The following is an 18,849-nucleotide window of genomic DNA, read 5'->3' as shown; positions in this document are numbered from 1 at the left end:
AAAATTACTATAGTAAAATTCTAACCAGCTTCTAGCCTTCTTAATATATTTTTAAATCAGCAGCTTAAACCTAACTCTATCAAAATAAGGATGCGCAAATGCTACCCATTCCTTCCCTGAGTCCCCAGACCTCGTGCGGTCCCCTCCACCAAACAGCAGGTGTTCTCTGCACAGCTCTCCAAGGGCACTTATTAGAAGATGCTCGTGATTCTTCAGGAAGCAGCTAAAGTGCACTGTGATGAATGTGCACCATTAAGAGGGATGGAGGGACATGACACTTGCTGGTGGGCTTTCCAAACTATGCGAGGCCCCAGATGGGTCCAGCAGAATCGTCTCCAGGAGGCAGTGAGCACCTGTGCCTCTAGAGCTGACCACAGTGTCATATCCCTTATGTCATGACAGAAAAACACTGGGAAGGCAGGAAAACCATTTGTCAAACAAGATTTTGCCCATCCCATGCTGCTTTTCCTGTGACAGCTCTCTTACAGCGAAACGCCTCATGGATCCTCCATCTCTAGGGCCCCGTTTCTAGAGTTGCCCCCACCACCACCCCACCCTACTTAGCAGACCACTGGCACTGCAGGTGCGGGTCCCAGTCCTTGTGTTTGACTCCCAAGTGGTGAGTACCTGGAGCCCTCTGCCAATCACCATGCTCTTCACCCTGATGACTGTCATCATTCCACCGCCCCTCCCCGCCCCCCTCAGGTCAAGCGCACAGCCGAAGACTAGATTCTCCTCAGCTCCCTGGAATGATCCTTACTATACCGATCATCACTAAACCTGCACGAGACACCCCCAGCCCTGAGAAGGCAGGGAACACATCCTCTCGACTTCTTCCTCAAAGCACTCAGCATGATACTCCGCAAATCACAGCTACTCCAATGCTGACTGAACAAGAAGTACGTGCTGCTGCTGCTGCTGCTAAGTCGCCTCAGTCGTGTCCAACTCTGTGCGACCCCATAGACAGCAGTTCACCAGGCTCCGCCATCCCTGGGATTCTCCAGGCAGGAATACTGGAGTAGGTTGCCATTTCCTTCTCCAGTGCATGAAAGGGAAAAGTGAAAGTGAAGTTGCTCAGTCGTGTCCAACTTGTAGCGGCCCCATGGACTGTAGCCTACCATGCTCCTTTGTCCATGGGATTTTCCAGGCAAGAGTACTGGAGTGGGGTGCCATTGCCTTCTCCGGAAGTACATGCTAGGACACCTCAATTCTGCTGGAATTCGCCTGGCTTCATTTTCTCATCCTCCTGATTGCAAGACATTTTATAAGACAAGTTGCCCAAAGCGGAACAGGGTGCTCCTGGTTTCGTGGTGAAGATGGCCCGTCCCCTCCCTCCTTGGCACACGTCTGGTCCACACCTCCCCGTCGTGCTGGGAGCTGGGGCCCCAGGGAACACGTGTGGAGGAGTGTGCACCTCTCCCAAGCCCGGCCCGTAAAAGCCTCTCCTGCCCCTTCCTCTGTACTCTCATCCCGTCTACGGAATAGGAAGGTGACCCCAGGGAAACCTGGAGGCCACGCATTCAAAAAGGAAGACCCTCCAACGGCCTGGGTCCTTGGATTACTGCTTTAAAGAGCACCAGTGCTTCCCTGGTGGCTCAGTGGGTAAAGAATCTGCCTACAGTGCAGAAGACCTAAGCTCGATCCCTGGGTTGGGAAGATTCCCTGGAAAAGGAAATGGCAACCCGCTCCAGTACTCTTGCCTGAGAAATCCCATGGACAGAGGAGCCTGGTGGGATACAGACCATGGGGTCACAAAGAGTCAGACATGACTTAGTGACTAAACCACCAGAGTCCACCCCCACAACACACATACACACACATACCCTACAGTTAGAAACTGCTACAGGACAGAGAAGTCCTGAGGTCACTGTGTGTTTGGATCTGTTTGTTACTGAGGTCATGCCCACCCTAACCATTCCAGGGTCACCTGAAATTGACACCAAGTCACTTTTTTGGATTCCTAACCTTCATTAATCAGAATTTATACCAAACAGGCCTCCAAGATGTGCAGGTTACAGACCTAAATGGACATGCTGAAGATAAGTGCCTACAACTCCTGGAGAGAAAGATTATCAAATAAAAACTTGAAAAAGGAAAATCAAGGTAACTCTCTGGCACAGGGGCCTGACGAGAGCGACAGCTCCTAACAAGAGGCACACTGGGAGGTTTCACCAATCAAGAGAAACCCAACCTCATCCCATTCACTCTCACAAGCCTCTTGCCCTTCTCAGAGAGGCTCCATGCAGGTCGAGCAGACACCCTCTTGTTTCTGGCGAGACAGTGGAGGTGAGCTGCGGCAGGCCCATTGTTACCAGGAGTTGCGTACTTCACACGTCAAATGCCCCCTGGGAGATCTAAGAGCCCAGTCTCAGCAGCATGGATGGTGGTGGTCCCCAACCTCAGTGAGACAAAAGTACTCATTCAACCTAGGCAAGGCTGTGTAGTAACGAAACCACCCTGTATGTGTCTGAGACATATGCAACGATTACCTGTACAGCTATGTATTTAACATGAGTTGTTCACATACAGACTGTTGTTATTACTACAGTATGTTTTATTAACATGTTCCCTGATAGCTCAGTTGGTAAAGAATCTGCTTGCAATGCAGGAGACCCCAGTACGTTCCTGGGTCAGGAAGATCCACTGGAGAAGGGATAGGCTACCCACTCCAGAATTCTTGGGCTTCCCTTGTGGCTCAGGGGTAAAGAATACGCCCACAATGCGGAAGATCTGGGTTCGATCTCTGGGTTGGGAAGATCCCCTAGAGAAGGGAAAGGCTACCCACTCCAGTATTCTGGCCTGGAGAATCCTACGGACTGTATAGTCCATGGGGTCGCAAAGAGTTGGACACAACTGAGCGACTTCCACTTTCAAACCACTGTTTAGGTGTGTATCAACATGTCTTCTGCCCCTAGATGAAAGCTTTACAGTCAGGTAGGAGGGAGGAGAAAGGCATCCAACACCTATTGCTCCAAAAATATTAATGGAATGAATGAATGAATGAAATGAACAAATGTAGCAACTACAGCACTGCCCTCTGGAGAAGCTGAGGTTGTCTTATTTGGTTTTGATATCCTACACTATCTCAGTGTGCCAATGAGCTTCATAGCTTTTGAAGTTCTTTCACAAATTCTCATCTGACTTCTGCACAACCCTGTGACTGTGCCACAATGAAACTGGGGCTCAGGGAAAACTTGCCTGAAGTCACAACAGTTGTAGGTGATACAACTTAGGCCTTCTGACTCCTCAAGTCCAGATTTCTCTCTATGGAAGGTAATATTCTCTGGATTTCCCTGGTGGTACAGTGGTTAAGACTCCATGCCTGCTTCCACTACAGGGGACGCAGGTTTGATCCCTGGTTGGGGAACTAAGATCCCACATGCCATGTGGCCCCCCCCCCAAAAAAAAAGAAAGATAATACTCTCCCTTCCAAATCCACCAGAAAGATTCAGAGCAGCTTCTAAAAACCTCAGGTTTAAATTCTCTGTCCCATTTTTAGAAACCATTGTGGAACATCATAACCAAAGATCCAACTTCCAATACTTAGAAAATGTAAGTGTAAGGAGAGTGGAAGTGTTAATCGTTCAGTCGTGTCTGACTCAATGCAACCCCAAGGACTGGAGCGCACCAGGCTCTTCTGTCCATGGAATTCTTTAAGCAAATATACTGGAGTGTGTAGCCATGCCCTCTTCCAGGGGATCCTCCCTACCCAGGGATCGAACCTGGGTCTCCTGCACTACAGGCCGATTCTTGACTGTCTGAGCCACCAGAGATGCTCATCAGGAAAGTGTAAACATGGTATCACTAAATACTATACACTCAAAATGGAAAAAGCTCTAAATATTTTTGAATTCATTGGAAGTTTGAGCTGTATGAGAAGCAAATGTGCTAGCTCCTCCAAGGACTTGCTCTCAATGTAGAGCCGGGTCCCTGCTTCCCTACAAACCCAAAGGCCCGCTCTCACAGGTCCCCCCCCCACTTAGGTTCTCTGATGCCTACAAATACCTGCTCGTCTCATGGAACAGCAACCATTTAATACAGCAAGCGAGGATGGAGAGAGCTTTTTTTCCTATGTGTGTTTTAAGAATGCAGGAAGAAAGGAAAAACAAGAAAATGATCATGGTGTACGGACTAGACTGTATTTCTAAAGATTTGAAAGGCTTTTTCTACTGTCAATTCATCCCACAACCACGTGTAAGTATCTATGATGCCCCAGATTCATGACAAACACCTCAAGGGCTTCCTCTCTTGGCATCTCTGGGGTCACATGCTATTTGAGACACTGCAGATTTAAAAATGAATGATTCCATCTGTCCATAAGGTAGCTCTCAAAACACACACTATGCAGGTGCCACACAAATGCACTTATGAAATGCTATGGGAGTAAAGAAAAGTGACCAGTTACGAATGATGAAAAAGGCTTTATGAAAAGATCAGCCTCGCAAGATAAGCAGGATCCAGGAACGCAAAAAAAACACATGGCAATGGTGTGGTGGGAAGTTGGGTTTCATCACACCAAGAGGCTCATAAAGATGAAAAAGGAATTTGGAAACACAGAGTACAAAGGTCCTCAAGTATAATGCTAATGAACTTGGACTTTATCTTAGAGGGATTCAGAGAATTATCTCACTTTTCTAAGCAGGGTCAATGCCTGGTCAAATTTACACCTTAGAATGGGAACTCTGGAGGCAGGCAGAGGATGAGTCAGCATGCAGATCGTCATGGAAACAAGGCAGAAAGTCACTTTACTAACAGAGGCAAGAGTTGGTCAAGGACTGAGGGCAGCAGTGGCAAAAATAGGGAGAAGGGGAAAGTGAAGATCAGCATTAGACAGGAGAGATCAGAAAAGAAACAACACAGGTAACTGACATTTGTAGCCAGATCTCAGTGATAACATCATTAACCACACTGAGGAGTAAAGAAGAAATCGTGTTTGCATTTTAGTCACTTCTTCGAAGAGTCAAGGGAGAATGAGAGTTTTCAGTTTTGAAAATGCTTGCTTGTTTTGTTTTCAAATTATCTGTCGAGTGCCAGGTTAAGCTCCAGGAGGTACTTTGAAATAGGAAACTAGCCCTCAAAACATCTGTAAGTGACAGCTGGAGACCTAAGATTTGAGGTGCTTTGGTGAGATGCTCTAAGAGCAGACGATTCCACAGACCGATGAAGACAGAATTCACAATCTTTAAATAAAACCAGCTTAGGAAGGATAGAGGGGGACAATAAGCAGAGAGAGAGGATGACAACAAATGTGAAATTAGAGCTCTAAGTCTATGAACAAGAGTCTAGTGTTCGCACACTCAGAGGCCACAAAACACGTCAACCCATCAGGACACACTCTGATGACAACTGTGGAATGCAACGGAACCACGAAAAAAAAAGAGAGGAAAAGGAAAGAGGATAGCCAAGTAGCAATGATGCCAAGGCAAGCCACAGGAGAAATGAATTACTACAGGGCACACCACAAATTCCACACACCTGCACAAAAGGGACGAGCAGACAAATGGTGAAACCATTAAGACCCCAGAACATCTCCTTCCGCAAGCATATTGTCAAGATCAGCAAGCTTTCACTCTAGAGAATCTCAGGCGCTGTGAATAGATCCACATACACTGTCCTTTAGTTGTTGAAAGGGGGATACAGGCCAAAATCAGTTCCTAAAGAAGGCAGAAGGGGGGCTTCTCTGGTGGTCCCATGGCTGAGACACCACACTCCCAACGCAGAGGCCGGGTTCGATCCCTGGTCAGGGCACTAGATCCTGCATGCCACAACAACGACCCGGTGCAGCGAAATTAATAAATAAAATACTCTTTTTTAAAAAAAGAAGAATGCAGGAGGAGAATTGCCTGTGAGACACCAGTTAAATAACCGGTCATCTGAATTTAAAATATTCTGTCCTATACTGCAAACATCGGAGAAGGCAATGGCACCCCACTCCAGTACTCTTGCCTAGGAAATCCCATGGATGGAGGAGCCTGGTAGGCTACAGTCCATGGGGTCGCTACGAGTCGGACACGACTGAGCAACTTCACTTTCACTTTTCCCTTTCATGCACTGGAGAAGGAAATGGCAACCCACTCCAGTATTCTTGCCTGGAGAATCCTAGGGACGGCGGAGCCTGGTGAGCTGCCGTCCATGGGGTCGCACAGAGTCGGACACGACTGAAGCGACTTAGCAGCAGCAGCAACTGCAAACATGTGTTTTTAAAAGCAAGGAAACTGCAGGCTTAACCCAAGAAAAGATGGAAAGTGAAAGTGAAGTGAAAGTTGCTCAGCCATGTCTTGCTCTTTGACCCCATGGACTATACAGTCCATGGAATTCTCCAGGCCAGAATACTGGACCATGGAATTCTCCAGGCCAGAATACTGGAGTGGGTAGCCTTTCCCTTCTCCAGGGAGTCAACTGGTAATAAGGAAGGTTAGCAGCAAAAAATGTGTGGAGCTACCAGATATCTCAACTTCCACTAGCACCAATACCAATGGCTGCAGTAAGAACAATGCCTGGCATTTCCTAAAACTTAGTGAACCTTAAAGAACTTTCATGCCTTCCTTTTTTTTTTGAAGTGGTGAGACAGAAGGGAACAATAACTTTGATAAAGCTGATAACTGGACCTGATTCTCTCTCCAAAGACTATTCTTACTACTCAGTTAATCAAATTCAATCCTCTCATGAGCAAAATGAGCTTGCTTTCATGTCAGAGGTCTTTTTTCACTTTATCTTCCTTATTTGAGCAGATTGCCAGGCGCGAGCAGGCCGTCACTGGCGGCTACCATCCTTCCTTCCAGAGGTCTTTATCCTCCCGTGGGAAAATCCCCAACTTCTTCAGGCCTCAATTTCCCCACCTGCCACGAGGCCTTACAGGCTTGTCTGCGGATAAGGTAACTAACGTCAAGTATTTTGTAAACCACAGTGCGATACAAGATGCAAACTATAACGATTTCCAGGCCTGAAAAGCAGAGCTGCTCCCATTTTCCCTCGGAAGGAACAGAAAACACCAGGAGGATTAAACGACGAGCACCTCGGAAGATCAGGTAGAGAAGTCAACACCGACCCTCATGTCCTCCACCACCCCGCACAGCTTGCTCAGAACTCACAGACACTGCACCAGCTCCAGGCCCTCCCACATTACCCCAGTTTTCCCGATATTCAGGTTAGGGGGAGGGCAACTGCAAATACAAGAGGCAAAAGGATGCCACAAAATGACTCGCCCAAGGTCAAAACAGCTGAGCAGCAGGAAAGGAAATGCTGGCTTCCCACGGCCGAGGCCACGTTCCGGCGACGCCCACATCACCTACAGCGCCCCGGCCTGCCGCGCTCTCATCGGCCCTGGCCCCAGCCCGCGGTCCACTACCCCCGCGGACCGTACCTCGCTGAGATCAGACCCGCTAAAGACGCCAGAGGCTCAGCGTCCACGCGACCGGACCCGTCCGCGCCCCCACCACGCCGGCGGCCTCACGCACTATGGCGATCCGCATTGGGGCTCCCGCCGCCGCCGCCGCTGCCGCCGCCTCAGGTCCCGGGCCACCAGGGCTCCCGGTGGCGGCTTCCCAGGGTCAGTGGGAGCCCCTGCAGGCCATGGACTGCCTCCACCAGCTCCGCCGCCGCCGACGCTGACGGAATGCATCCCCGGCCAATTGAAGCACGCAAGAAGAAGCGGCGCACTTGACGGACGGCTGCGGCGGCCAATCGGGACGCTCAGCCGCGCTACCGCTAGCAGGCCCCGCCGCGTCTGCGTTTCCGCCAGGGCGGAAGAGGCGAGCAGTAACTTTCCCAGAGTTCCTCCGAGCTTAGGGACTCACTGAGGGGCCGCGTCCAGCCCGACGGGAGGGGCCAAGGCTACAGGCGGGACCGGCCGCGGAGGGCTGAGCCAATGCTATGGGCGGGACCGGTCGCGGAGGGCGGGGCAACAGGCGGGGCCGCACAGGCCCCACCCCGTCCCGGCGGGCTCGCACCGCCTGTGACCGGACCTGCGGTGGTGGTCCCGGGAGTTCACCTAATCTTTCTCTTCAAAGTGAAACCAGTGTGGGCGGTAGTCTCCGCACGTGCGTTCGCTGCGGCTCGCGGGTCGCGTGGTCAGCCCGGAACTTGAGGGTGGCTGGGGAGGGTCGCGGCGTCTGGGAAAGGGTCCTGACAGGCAGGGTGGGCCGGGGGAGGATCTCGGAGGCGGGGCCCGGAGGAGGCGGGGCCCGGAGGAGGCGGGGCCCCGGGGAGGGTCGAGGAGCGTTCCCGCTGGACCCAAGCCGGTGGCCTTGACCGCGCTCCCGGTTCCGCGGCGGCTGGGCTGGTTGGTGCTGGATGAGAGGAGCTCCACGCGGCTGGGCGCGCGTGCTGCCCGGGGCCTGCCGGAGATACCCTCTTGCACACGCTACGCGCCATAGCCGCTGGGACATCTTGGCCTATCAGGTTGACACCTGGGACCTGGACATCGAGGCATTCAACCAGGACTACAAGCGGGCTCTCTCTGCACGAGGCTGCCTCCATGGGACAGCCGGACTGCATGCAGTACCTGCTGGCCCTGGGGGCCGCCGTCGACTGCCTGGAAGGCCGACTGGTACCTGGTGGGCCTTGCAGAGAGACCCCCACCCTTTCCTGCCGATCTTAGATTCCCAATCTTGGTCAGCAATCTCAAAATTGGATGCAATCTCAAAAGCGACAGAATGATCTCTGTTCGTTTCCAAGGCAAACCATTCAATATCACGGTAATCGAAATCTACGCCCCGACCAGTAACGCTGAAGAAGCTGAACTTGGAACGGTTCTATGAAGACCTACAAGACCTTTTAGAACTAACACCCAAAAAAGATGTCCTTTTCATTATAGGGGACTGGAATGCAAAAGTAGGAAGCAAAGAAACACTGGCATAACAGGCAAATTTGGCCTTGGAGTACAGAATGAAGCAGGGCAAAGGCTAATAGAGTTTTGCCAAGAGAATGCACTGGTCATAGCAAACACCCTCTTCCAACAACACAAGAGAAGACTCTATATGTGGACATCGCCAGATGGTCAACACCGAAATCAGATTGATTATATTCTTTGCAGCCAAACATGGAGAAGCTCTATACAGTCAGCAAACACAAGACTGGGAGCGGACTGTGGCTGAGATCATGAACTCCTTATTGCCAAATTCAGACTTAAATTGAAGAAAGTAGGGAAAACCACTAGACCATTCAGGTATGACCTAAATCAAATCCCTTATGATTATACAGTGGAAGTGACAGATAGGTTTAAGGGGCTAGATCTGATAGACAGAGTGCCTGATGAACTAGGGACACAGGTTCGTGACACTGTACAGGAGACAGGGATCAAGACCATCCCCATGGAAAAGAAATGCAAAAAAGCAATATGGCTATCTGAGGAGGCCTTACAAATAGCTGGGAAAAGAAGAGAAGAGAAAAGGAAAGATATACCCATTTGAATGCGGAGTTCCAAAGAATAGCAAGGAGAGATAAGAAAGCCTTCCTCAGCGATCAATGCAAAGAAATAGAGGAAAAGAACAGAATGGGAAAGACTAGAGATTTCTTCAAGAAAATTAGAGCTACCAAGGGAAAATTTCATGCAAAGATGGGCTCGATAAAGGAAAGAAATGGTATGGACCTAACAGAAGCAGAAGATATTAAGAAGAGGTGGCAAGAAAACACAGAAGAACTGTACAAAAAAGATCTTCAAGACCCAGATAATCACGATGGTGTGATCACTCACCTAGAGCCAGACATCCTGGAATGTGAAGTCAAGTGGGCCTTAGAAAGCATCACTAGGAACAAAGCTAGTGGAGGTGATGGAATTCCAGGTGAGCTATTTCAAATCCTGAAAGATGATGCTGTGAAAGCGCTGCACTGAATATGCCAGCAAATCTGGAAAACTCAGCAGTGGCCACAGGACTGGAAAAGGTCAGTTTTCATTCCAATCCCAAAGAAAAGCAATGCCAAAGAATGCTCAAACTACCACACAATTGCACTCATCTCACATGCTAGTAAAGTTATGCTCAAAATTCTCCAAGCCAGGCTTCAGCAATACGTGAACCGTGAACTTCCAGATGTTCAAGCTGGTTTTAGAAAAGGCAGAGGAACCAGGGATCAAATTGCCAACATCCGCTGGATCATCGAAAAAGCAAGAGAGTTCCTGAAAAACATCTATTTCTGCTTTATTGACTATGCCAAAGCCTTTGACTGTGTGGATCACAATAAACTGTGGAAAATTCTGAAAGAGATGGGAATACCAGACCATCTGACCCGTCTCTTGAGAAACCTGTATGCAGGTCAGGAAGCAACAGTTAGAACTGAACATGGAACAACAGACTGGTTCCAAATAGGAAAAGGAGTACGTCAAGGCTGTATATTGTCACCCTGCTTATTTAACTTATATGCAAAGTACATCATGAGAAATGCTGGGCTGGATGAAGCACGAGCTGGAATCAAGACTGCAGGGAGAAATATCAATAACCTCAGATACGCAGATGACACCACCCTTATGGCAGAAAGTGAAGAAGAACTAAAGAGCCTCCTGATGAAAGTGAGAGAGGAGAGTGAAAAAGTTGGCTTAAAGCTCAACGTTCAGAAAACTAAGATCATGGCATCTGGTCCCATCACTTCATGGGAAATAGATGGGGAAACAGTGGAAACAGCGTCAGACTTTATTTTTTTGGCCTCCAAAATCACTGCTGATGGTGATTGCAGCCATGAAATTAAAAGACGCTTACTCCTTGGAAGGAAGGTTATGACCAACCTAGATAGCATATTTAAAAGCAGAGACATTACTTTGCCAACAAAGGTCCATCTAGTCAAGGCTATGGGTTTTCCAGTAGTCATGTATGGATGTGAGAGTTGGATGGTGAAGAAAGCTGAGTGCCGCAGAATTGATGCTTTTGAACTGTGGTGTTGGAGAAGACTCTTGAGAGTCCCTTGGACTGCAAGAAGATCCAACCAGTCCATCCTAAAGGAGATCAGTCCTGGGTGTTCATTGGAAGGACTGATGTTGAAGCCGAAACTCCAATACTTTGGCCACCTTATGCAAAGAGTTGACTCATTGGAAAAGACCCTAATGCTGGGAAGGATTGGGGGCAGGAGGAGAAGGGGACGACAGAGGATGAGATGGTTGGATGGCATCACCAACTCGATGGACATGGGTTTGGGTAAACTCCGGGAGTTGGTGATGGACAGGGAGGCCTGGCGTGCTGCGATTCATGGGGTAGCAAAGAGTCGGACACGACTGAGCGACTGAACTGAACTGAACTTGGTCAGCCTCCACACCATAGCCTCTCAGGCTTCTCCTACAGAACATCATTGCTGTCCTTGTGGGGTTAACTGCTCCAACCTTCTGTTTCAGACTGCCTCCCATGATAGAGCAAAGAGCTGGAACAAACATGTTCAGATCCTCTGGAGAAGGAAATGGCAACCCACTTCAGTATTCTTGCCTGGAGAATTCCATGGACAGAGGAGCGTGGCAGGCTACAGTCCGTGGGGTCGCATAGATTCAGACACTACTGAGCGACTATCACTCACTCACTCACTGCCTATAGCAACAGTCCCAGGTGTGATGTTTTTCTAGGAACTTCTCACTAAATGATTATTGCACAGATGACATTGTTCTAATTTTCTGTTTTGAAATTCATATTTACAGCTTATCAGAAATTTGCAAAGACAGCCGGGAAGTCCCACACACCTTTCCCCATCTTGCCCCAAAGTTAATGTCTTACAACTAGAGTACAATCACAAGAAGAAACTGATACTGCTATGACATTGCTACTATCAGGGCCCTTACTCACATTTCACAGGTGTATAGATGAGCACAAGTGTGTGGGGTCCTCTGTGCAGTTTTATCAGATGACCTCCACAGTCACTATTTTCACTTGTAACCTTTATACAAAGCAATTGCATTCGGTTATTAATAGATGCACACAGTCTTCAGTACTGACTGTCCACCTCCTTAGACATTTGAACACCTGAAGATTCATACCATAATAAAGTTCCTGAATGAATCCACAAGGGATTCCTGATCTTACATAAACAAGAAGAGCATCAGAAAGATACACAGCTAAATAAAACGCATCTTGCCCACTGGCATGGGGGAACACGCCTGCTTACGTTTTGAGGTTTGGGCTTTGGCTGTGACTGATCCCAACTGCTGCTAGTAAGTTGGTCTAAAGATAGTGGAGACGTATTACCTTTTTAAAAACAGTTCTGTGGATAAAGAAACAGCCTCCCCAAACAACCATCAGAAGGGCAAGTCTCATTTGACTGTGTGCTTGCTGCTGCTAAGTAGCTTCAGTCGTGTCCGACTCTGTGCGACCCCATAGACGGCAGCCCACCAGGCTCCGCCGTCCCTGGGATTCTCCAGGCAAGAATAGTGGAGTGGGTTGCCATTTCCTTCTCCAGTGCATGAAAGGGAAAAGTGAAAGCGAACTCGCTCAGTCATGTCTGACTCTTAGCGACCCCGTGGACTGCAGCCTACCAGGCTTCTCCATCCATGGAAGTTTCCAGGCAAGAGTACTGGAGTGGGGTGCCATTGCTTTCTCCGGACTGTGTGCTTAGGAAGTGCAATTACGACAAGACATTTTGCCCATTCTCACCTTACTGGCTTTCCCTCTGTGAAGCACTTCTTCAAGTTTCCAGCCTTCATGTATCCGGGTTTCTCCTTTTTGATTTTTTGTTCACTCTCATTACTACATTACCAAAAGTAAAAAAACAAAACATTTTAAATACAGCGGTGTGTACATGACTGTCTCAAACTCACTAGCTATCCCAACAAGGACCTACTGTATAGCACAGGGAAGTCTGCTCAGTGTTATGTGGCAGCCTGGATAGGAGAGGGGTTTGGGGGAGAATTGTTGTTCAGTTACTCAGTCCTGTCCAACTCTGTGTGACCCCATGGACTGCAGCATGCCAGGCTTCCCTATCCTTCACCGTCTCCCGGAGCTTGCTTAAACTCATGTCCATTGAGTCAGTGATGCCATGCAACCATCTCATTCTCTGTCATCCCCTGCTCCTCCTGCCTTCATTCTTTCCCAGCATCAGGGTCTTTTCCAATGAGTCAGCTCTTCACATCAGGTGGCCAAAGAATTGGAGCTTCAGTGTCAGTCCTTCCAATGAAAATTATGGGTTGATTTCCTTTAGGATTGACTGGTTTGATCTCCTGACTGTCCAAGAGATTTTCAAGAGTCTTCTCCAAGGGGGAGAATGGATACATGTATATGTATAGCTGAGTCTCTTCACTGTTCACCTGAAACTATCACAACATTGTTAATCAGCTATACCCCCCCAAAATAAAAAATTTAAGAAACAAAAAAATGAAATAGTGTTGGTAGTTAAGTAATACCAAAGCAGTCCTATTTAATCAAAGCCATGGTTTTTGCAGTAGTCATGTATGGATGTGAGAGTTGGACAATAAAGATCTGAGAGCTGAAGAACTGATGCTTTTGAACTGTGGTGTATAAAAGAGAAGTCTCTTGAGAGTCCCTTGGACTGCAAGGAGATCAAACCAGTCAATCTTAAAGGAAATAAGTCCTGAATATTCATTGAAAGGACTGATGCTGAAGCTGAAGCTCCAATACTTTGGCCACCTGATGTGAAGAACTGACTCATTAGAAAAGACCCTGATGCTGGGAAGGATTGAAGGGAGGAGGAGAAGGGGACTTCAGAATGAGTTGGTTGGATGACATCACCGACTTGATGGACATGAGTTTGAGCAAGCTCCAGGAGTTAGTGATGGACAGGGAAGCTTGGCTTGCTGCAGTCCATGGGGTTGCAAAGAGTCAGACACGATTGAATGACTGAACTGAACTGATTTTCCAGTAGTCATGTATGGATGTGAGAGTTTGGACCATAAAGAAGGCTGAGCACCAGAGAACTGATGCTTTTGAACTGTCGTGCTTGTGAAGACTCTTGAGAGTTCCTTGGACTGCAAGGAGATCTAACCAGTCAATCCTAAAGGAAATCAGTCCTGAATATTCATTGGAAGGACTGATGCTGAAGCTGAACCTCCAATATTTTGGCCACCTGATGTGAAAAACTGACTCATTAGAAAAGACCCTGATGCTGGGAAAGATTGAAGGCAGGAGGAGAAGGGGATGGCAGAGGACTAGATGGTTGGATGGCATCATCAACTCAATGGACACAGGTTTGAGCAAGCTCTGGGAGATGGTGAAGGACAGGGAAGCCTGTTGTGCTGCAATCCATGGGGTCACAAAGACTTGGAGAAGACTGAGCCCCTGAACGACAACAACAATACATAAAACAGATAACCAACAAGGACTTATTGTATATCACAGAGAACTCTACTCAATATTATATAATAACCTATATGGGAAAAGAATCTGAAAAGAATGGAGCTATATATATATATTTATATATAACTGATTCACTTTGCTGTACACCTGAAACTACCACAACACTGTGAGTCAAATATACTTCAATGAAATTTTTTAAAAATTGTTTCCTGCTGGAACAAGGCTTTATATCTCTTTAGAACAAATCTCTCCAACTCCTAATAAATATCTCAGATGCTAAGGCGTCATTCCTATGACTTCCTTCCATTAAATCTGCAGTTTCCTAAAGTACCTTTATTCAGTCCAATGGGTCATGAGCACTGAGGGGCCCAATGACAACCAGTAACAACCCACGAGAGAGAAGAAGCCACATTTTGTTGGTTTTCGAATCTCTAGCACCTAGCACAGAGACTAGACTGTGGACTTAGTTGGTTTTGGGTGTGCAGCTTCTGAAGGACATGATACTCATTGAATAGCTGAGGTGGGGAATATGACACACAGAGTATTTTAAGAAGATGGATTTTTCTAGACTTTTCTAGAAAAGTCTAGAAAACGAACGAAAAACTCCTAACTAGGAACATTCCCTCTGCCTCTTGAATCCATTTAAAATAAAGGAGGACACACTAAAAAGAAAAACTAATGGAAATGGAGCAGAACACTGTGAAGACCTCCCCATGGCACCTGCCTCTTGTTTGTAGAAAAGCTTTAGCCTCTGAGGCTTTGCCCAAGTCCCAAAGAGCAAATGTAATCAGAGAAGTGAGAAAATGCTGAAATAAATGAAAATGGTCCAAGACAAAATAACAATAGTTAAAACATCAAAGTCAAAGCCTCCTCAAGGGCTATAGATAACACTCTGAGCCATATCCTGGAGTTCTGCTGCAGATACTGAAACCCCCACCAGGTGGAAGAAGTTAACCGTATGCTGACTACACCTATGTAGACCCCAGACTGGTTGAAACCTGATGGTTGATGATACTGACTCCTAAAACCACCCACTTAGCTCACCACCAACCAGTCCAGAAGGATGTGCACCAGCTGTCAGGCATCTCACACCCTCACCCCTAATGGCGCCTTTAAAAACCCTTCCCTGAATTTAGGGGAGAATGGATACATGTATATGTGTGGCTGAGTCACTCTGCTGTGCACCTGAAACTACCACCACATTGTTCATTGGCTATACTCCAATAATATAAGTTTTTTTTTAAAGTTATTTTTGTCCGTAGGAAACCTAAGCCACATATTTTTCTTTATTCTAGTTTACCAAGAAATGCACTCATTTTTTCCAAAGTCAGTTTAGGTGTTTTTGTGAAGGTATATTTTGGATGAGATTAGTATTTAAAGCAGTAACTTTGAATAAAACTGATTACCCTCCGTAATGTCCATGGGCCTCATCCAATCAGCTGAAGGCTGCAAGCCCAAATACTGAGGTTCCTCAAAGTGGAAGGATGCTTTCAAATTGTGGTGCTAGAAAAGACTCTTGAGAGTCCTTTGGACTGCAAGGAGATCAAACCAGTCAATCTGAAAGGAAATCAACCCTGAATATTCATTGGAAGGACTGATACTGATGCTGAAGCTCCAATATTTGGGCCACCTGATGCAAAGAGCGATTTCTTGGAAAAGACCCTAATGCTGGGAAGGATTGAAGGCAGGAGGAGAAAGGGGCAGCAGAGGACAAGATGCTTGGATGGCTTCACCGACTCAATGGATATGAATTTGAGCTAACTCCAAAAGACAATGGAGGACAGAGGAGCCCTGAAGACTGCAGTCCATGGGGTCACAAAGAGTGGAACACAACTCAGCGCCTGAACAACAACTGAAAAGTGGAAGGAATTCAAGTCTGAAGCATAGAAACCCTGGCTGAGTTTCCAGACTATTGTTCTCGGGATTTAGATTCAAGACTGCAACATCAACTCTTCCCTGAATCTCCAGTCTGCTGGCTCACTCTTCAGATTTCAGGTCTCCTGACAGATGGATAGATAAATAGCTAATCCCCTACTGTCTTTATTCCCACTCTGGAGAACCTTAAAAATTCTACTGTATTTCAGCAGTGTGGCTCTAGTTATGTTTCACTATATCCAGGCAGCAGAAATACAGTTATGTTTATAATTATAGTAAAATACATTGTGGTAATCATCTTGTAAGTCAAATCATTATGCTCTACACCTTAAACTTATACACTGCTGCATGTTAATTACATCTCAATAAAACTGGAAGGAAAAAAATTGCAATTTGGGAAACAGAGATTCAGGTTAAACCGAAAGAGTGTTCCAAAAAGAGTCAGGGGTTTATGAATACAAAAGGCCACAGGTTGTCAAAATTTGCCTGATGAGAACTGTGAGCAACTCTGATACAAGCCAGGAAGTATTTGTCCTTATGGAATCACAAGTTATTTAGGGCAGGGGTGGTCCGAGAAGTAGCTTGAGTTTTTGGCAGATGTTCTGGAGGACTTCATTAGGACAATAAATGATCAGAAGGTCAGATTCCATCCAGGCTGAGACATGCTTGTTAATGGCCTCCTGACTCTGTTTCAGAGAGCTCTTTAGGGAGCATTATTGTCGTTGAGTGGCTAAGTCATGTTCAGCTCTTTGCGACCCCATGGACTGCAGCACACCAGGCTTTCCTGTCCTTCAGTATCTCATGGAGTTTGCTCAAATTAGGGAGTGTTACTGACTCCATGGTTTTTCGTTCACAAAAGGCAGTCTGAAATCTGTCCCTGACTTCTGCTGAAGTGAACAACTATAATAGGGAAGACCCTTTTGTATTCTATTACAAGTTCAGCACTAAAGGGATGTTGCCTTTATGCGTATATTATACATAGTGGCTCATCGCTGGGAGCCCTGCCTCCCGCATGATGAGCATTAAGCTGAAATATCTGTGTTTACCTCCCAGAAAACCTCCTGACCAAGCCCAGCTGTCAATGACTGCAGGAAGGGAATTAACACATTCCCTTCAGAGGCTGATGTGAACCAGGAAGGTTTGACTTTACTGTTTCTCCTTTTAGTGTAAACCAAGCCTGAATTCTAACTCAGGCAAGATGGTTCTTGGGGACACGAGTCCACCATTATTTTGGTCTATCTACCAGCTTTCCAAACAAAGTTGCTATTCCTTGCCCCAACAACTCATCTCTTGATTTATCGGCCCATCCTGTAGGAAGCAATAGGACTTGGTAACACGATGACCCTACCTATGTCTAAGGCCTTCAACTGAGCATCAGCTCACTGGCTGGTGCTGCTGTATAGATAACAGTTTACCAGAGATCTCTTCCTTGCAGATGAGGCAAAGTCTATGCCAGCTGTAAGTGAGCATAACTACCTGTACTCAGGTGTGTCCTGTGGGGGAGGACACAAACTTTATCCTTCTAGGTTCATCTGGCTGGTTAAGAAGCAACTTAACATGAGACAGATTATCAGGAGAAAAGGAAACAAAAGGTTAACAACATGTATACTTCTGTATACATGGGTGAGAACCAGATAACTTGAGTAACTCACCAGAATGGTTGAAACCCTCACCTTAAATACCATCTTCAGCTAGAAACAAAGGAGGATGTTGTGGGTGGTGGTTTGGGACTAGAATATGGAGGAAGGTGATTCACATGGAGATGGAAAAGCAAGTGTTTGGAACTCTCTGTAAATATTTGTAGTTCCCCTGACCACACCTGGCCCACATTTTTTCTCAGTATCTCTGGTAGTAGCTATCTTCCTGGGCCAGGCCCTTTGTCTAAACTATTCAACATTTAAGGAGGCGGTCAAAAGATAGACTTTGAGTCTTTTGTTTCTTAAAAATATTCTGCCTAAAATCATTCTCTTGCCAAAGAGACACATTTTGGGGTGACAAATTTTGCTTCCCTACAATACCCTGGATCAGGTAGAAAAGGTTAACATGGAAACACAAGGAGGAAGCCACCTTGCTTCCCAAATTAGTCCCCAAAATTTGGGGGGACTTGCTTAGATTCCTGAATCTAAGACTTGGGGGAGTTCAGCTGAGACCAATTTCTTTTGCTCAGTAAGGCTCTTGCTGATTAAATGTTGCCCAAGACAAGCGAAAAGGATTTGGTGCCCATCAACTTCAAGTTTCCTTGGACTGGTTACAGTGGCTGCTGTTGGACCTAAAGCTCTTTTAGGAACAATGGGGGAAAGTGTGGGGAAATAAACTTCCCTGGGATTTCTCAGCGGTTTTGCAAAAAGCCCGGATCTTCTGAGACTCTTCAGCGCAGACATCTGCAGCCGTTCATCTAGTTAATAGCTCCGACCTGAAAGAATTCATAGTCTCATCTCCTCAAGGAGCAGGGGAGACCTACAGCCCAGAGTAGTGCTCTGTCTCCCTAAGAATTTATATTTCAAGAAGGGATGAAGCCCAGAACCCTGGAGACTCCAGATCAGGCTCCTGGAGAGATTTTGTTACCAGCAAAGCCCATAAACAGTTACCAGGTTAAAAAAACAAACAAACAAAAAAAAATATTAGGAATAAAAATACTAACCTCCTTTCCTTTGTGCTTAGTCTGGTTTCTCTTGCTCACCGGGTGTTTCCTGCAGAGGCCTTGCTTCCGGCTCTTCAAACCCCAGTTCCTGGTGTGAACTGGCTTGGCCGATGCTCC

At 46.9% G+C, this 18,849-nt stretch overlaps 1 protein-coding gene across 12 annotated transcripts in view; it reads right to left on the bottom strand.

Moving 5' to 3' along the window:
* The window catches only part of FBH1 (F-box DNA helicase 1), a 50,943-nt gene extending 43,334 nt beyond the window's left edge, over positions 1-7,609 (bottom strand). For 7 of the 12 annotated variants that reach the window (XM_081556632.1, XM_081556621.1, XM_081556623.1 and 4 more), the window contains exon 1: positions 7,458-7,609. Coding sequence is in view for 6 of the 12 variants with exons in the window: in XM_081556633.1 (XP_081412759.1) it covers positions 7,458-7,472 (15 nt within the window). In the remaining 6 variants the exon portion in view is untranslated. Of the gene's footprint in view, positions 1-7,363 lie in introns of all 12 variants that reach the window. The other 5 variants (XM_081556631.1, XM_081556624.1, XM_081556627.1 and 2 more) reach the window with 1 other exon arrangement.
* Positions 7,610-18,849: the final 11,240 nt, after the last annotated feature.

This window comes from Giraffa tippelskirchi, chromosome 13 (genome assembly GCF_054371585.1).
Source record: "Giraffa tippelskirchi isolate mGirTip1 chromosome 13, T2T-mGirTip1v1.2.pri, whole genome shotgun sequence".
Lineage (NCBI taxonomy): Eukaryota > Metazoa > Chordata > Mammalia > Artiodactyla > Giraffidae > Giraffa > Giraffa tippelskirchi.
Note: the sequence above shows the minus strand (reverse complement) of the source record. Positions and strands in the feature narration are given on the sequence as shown.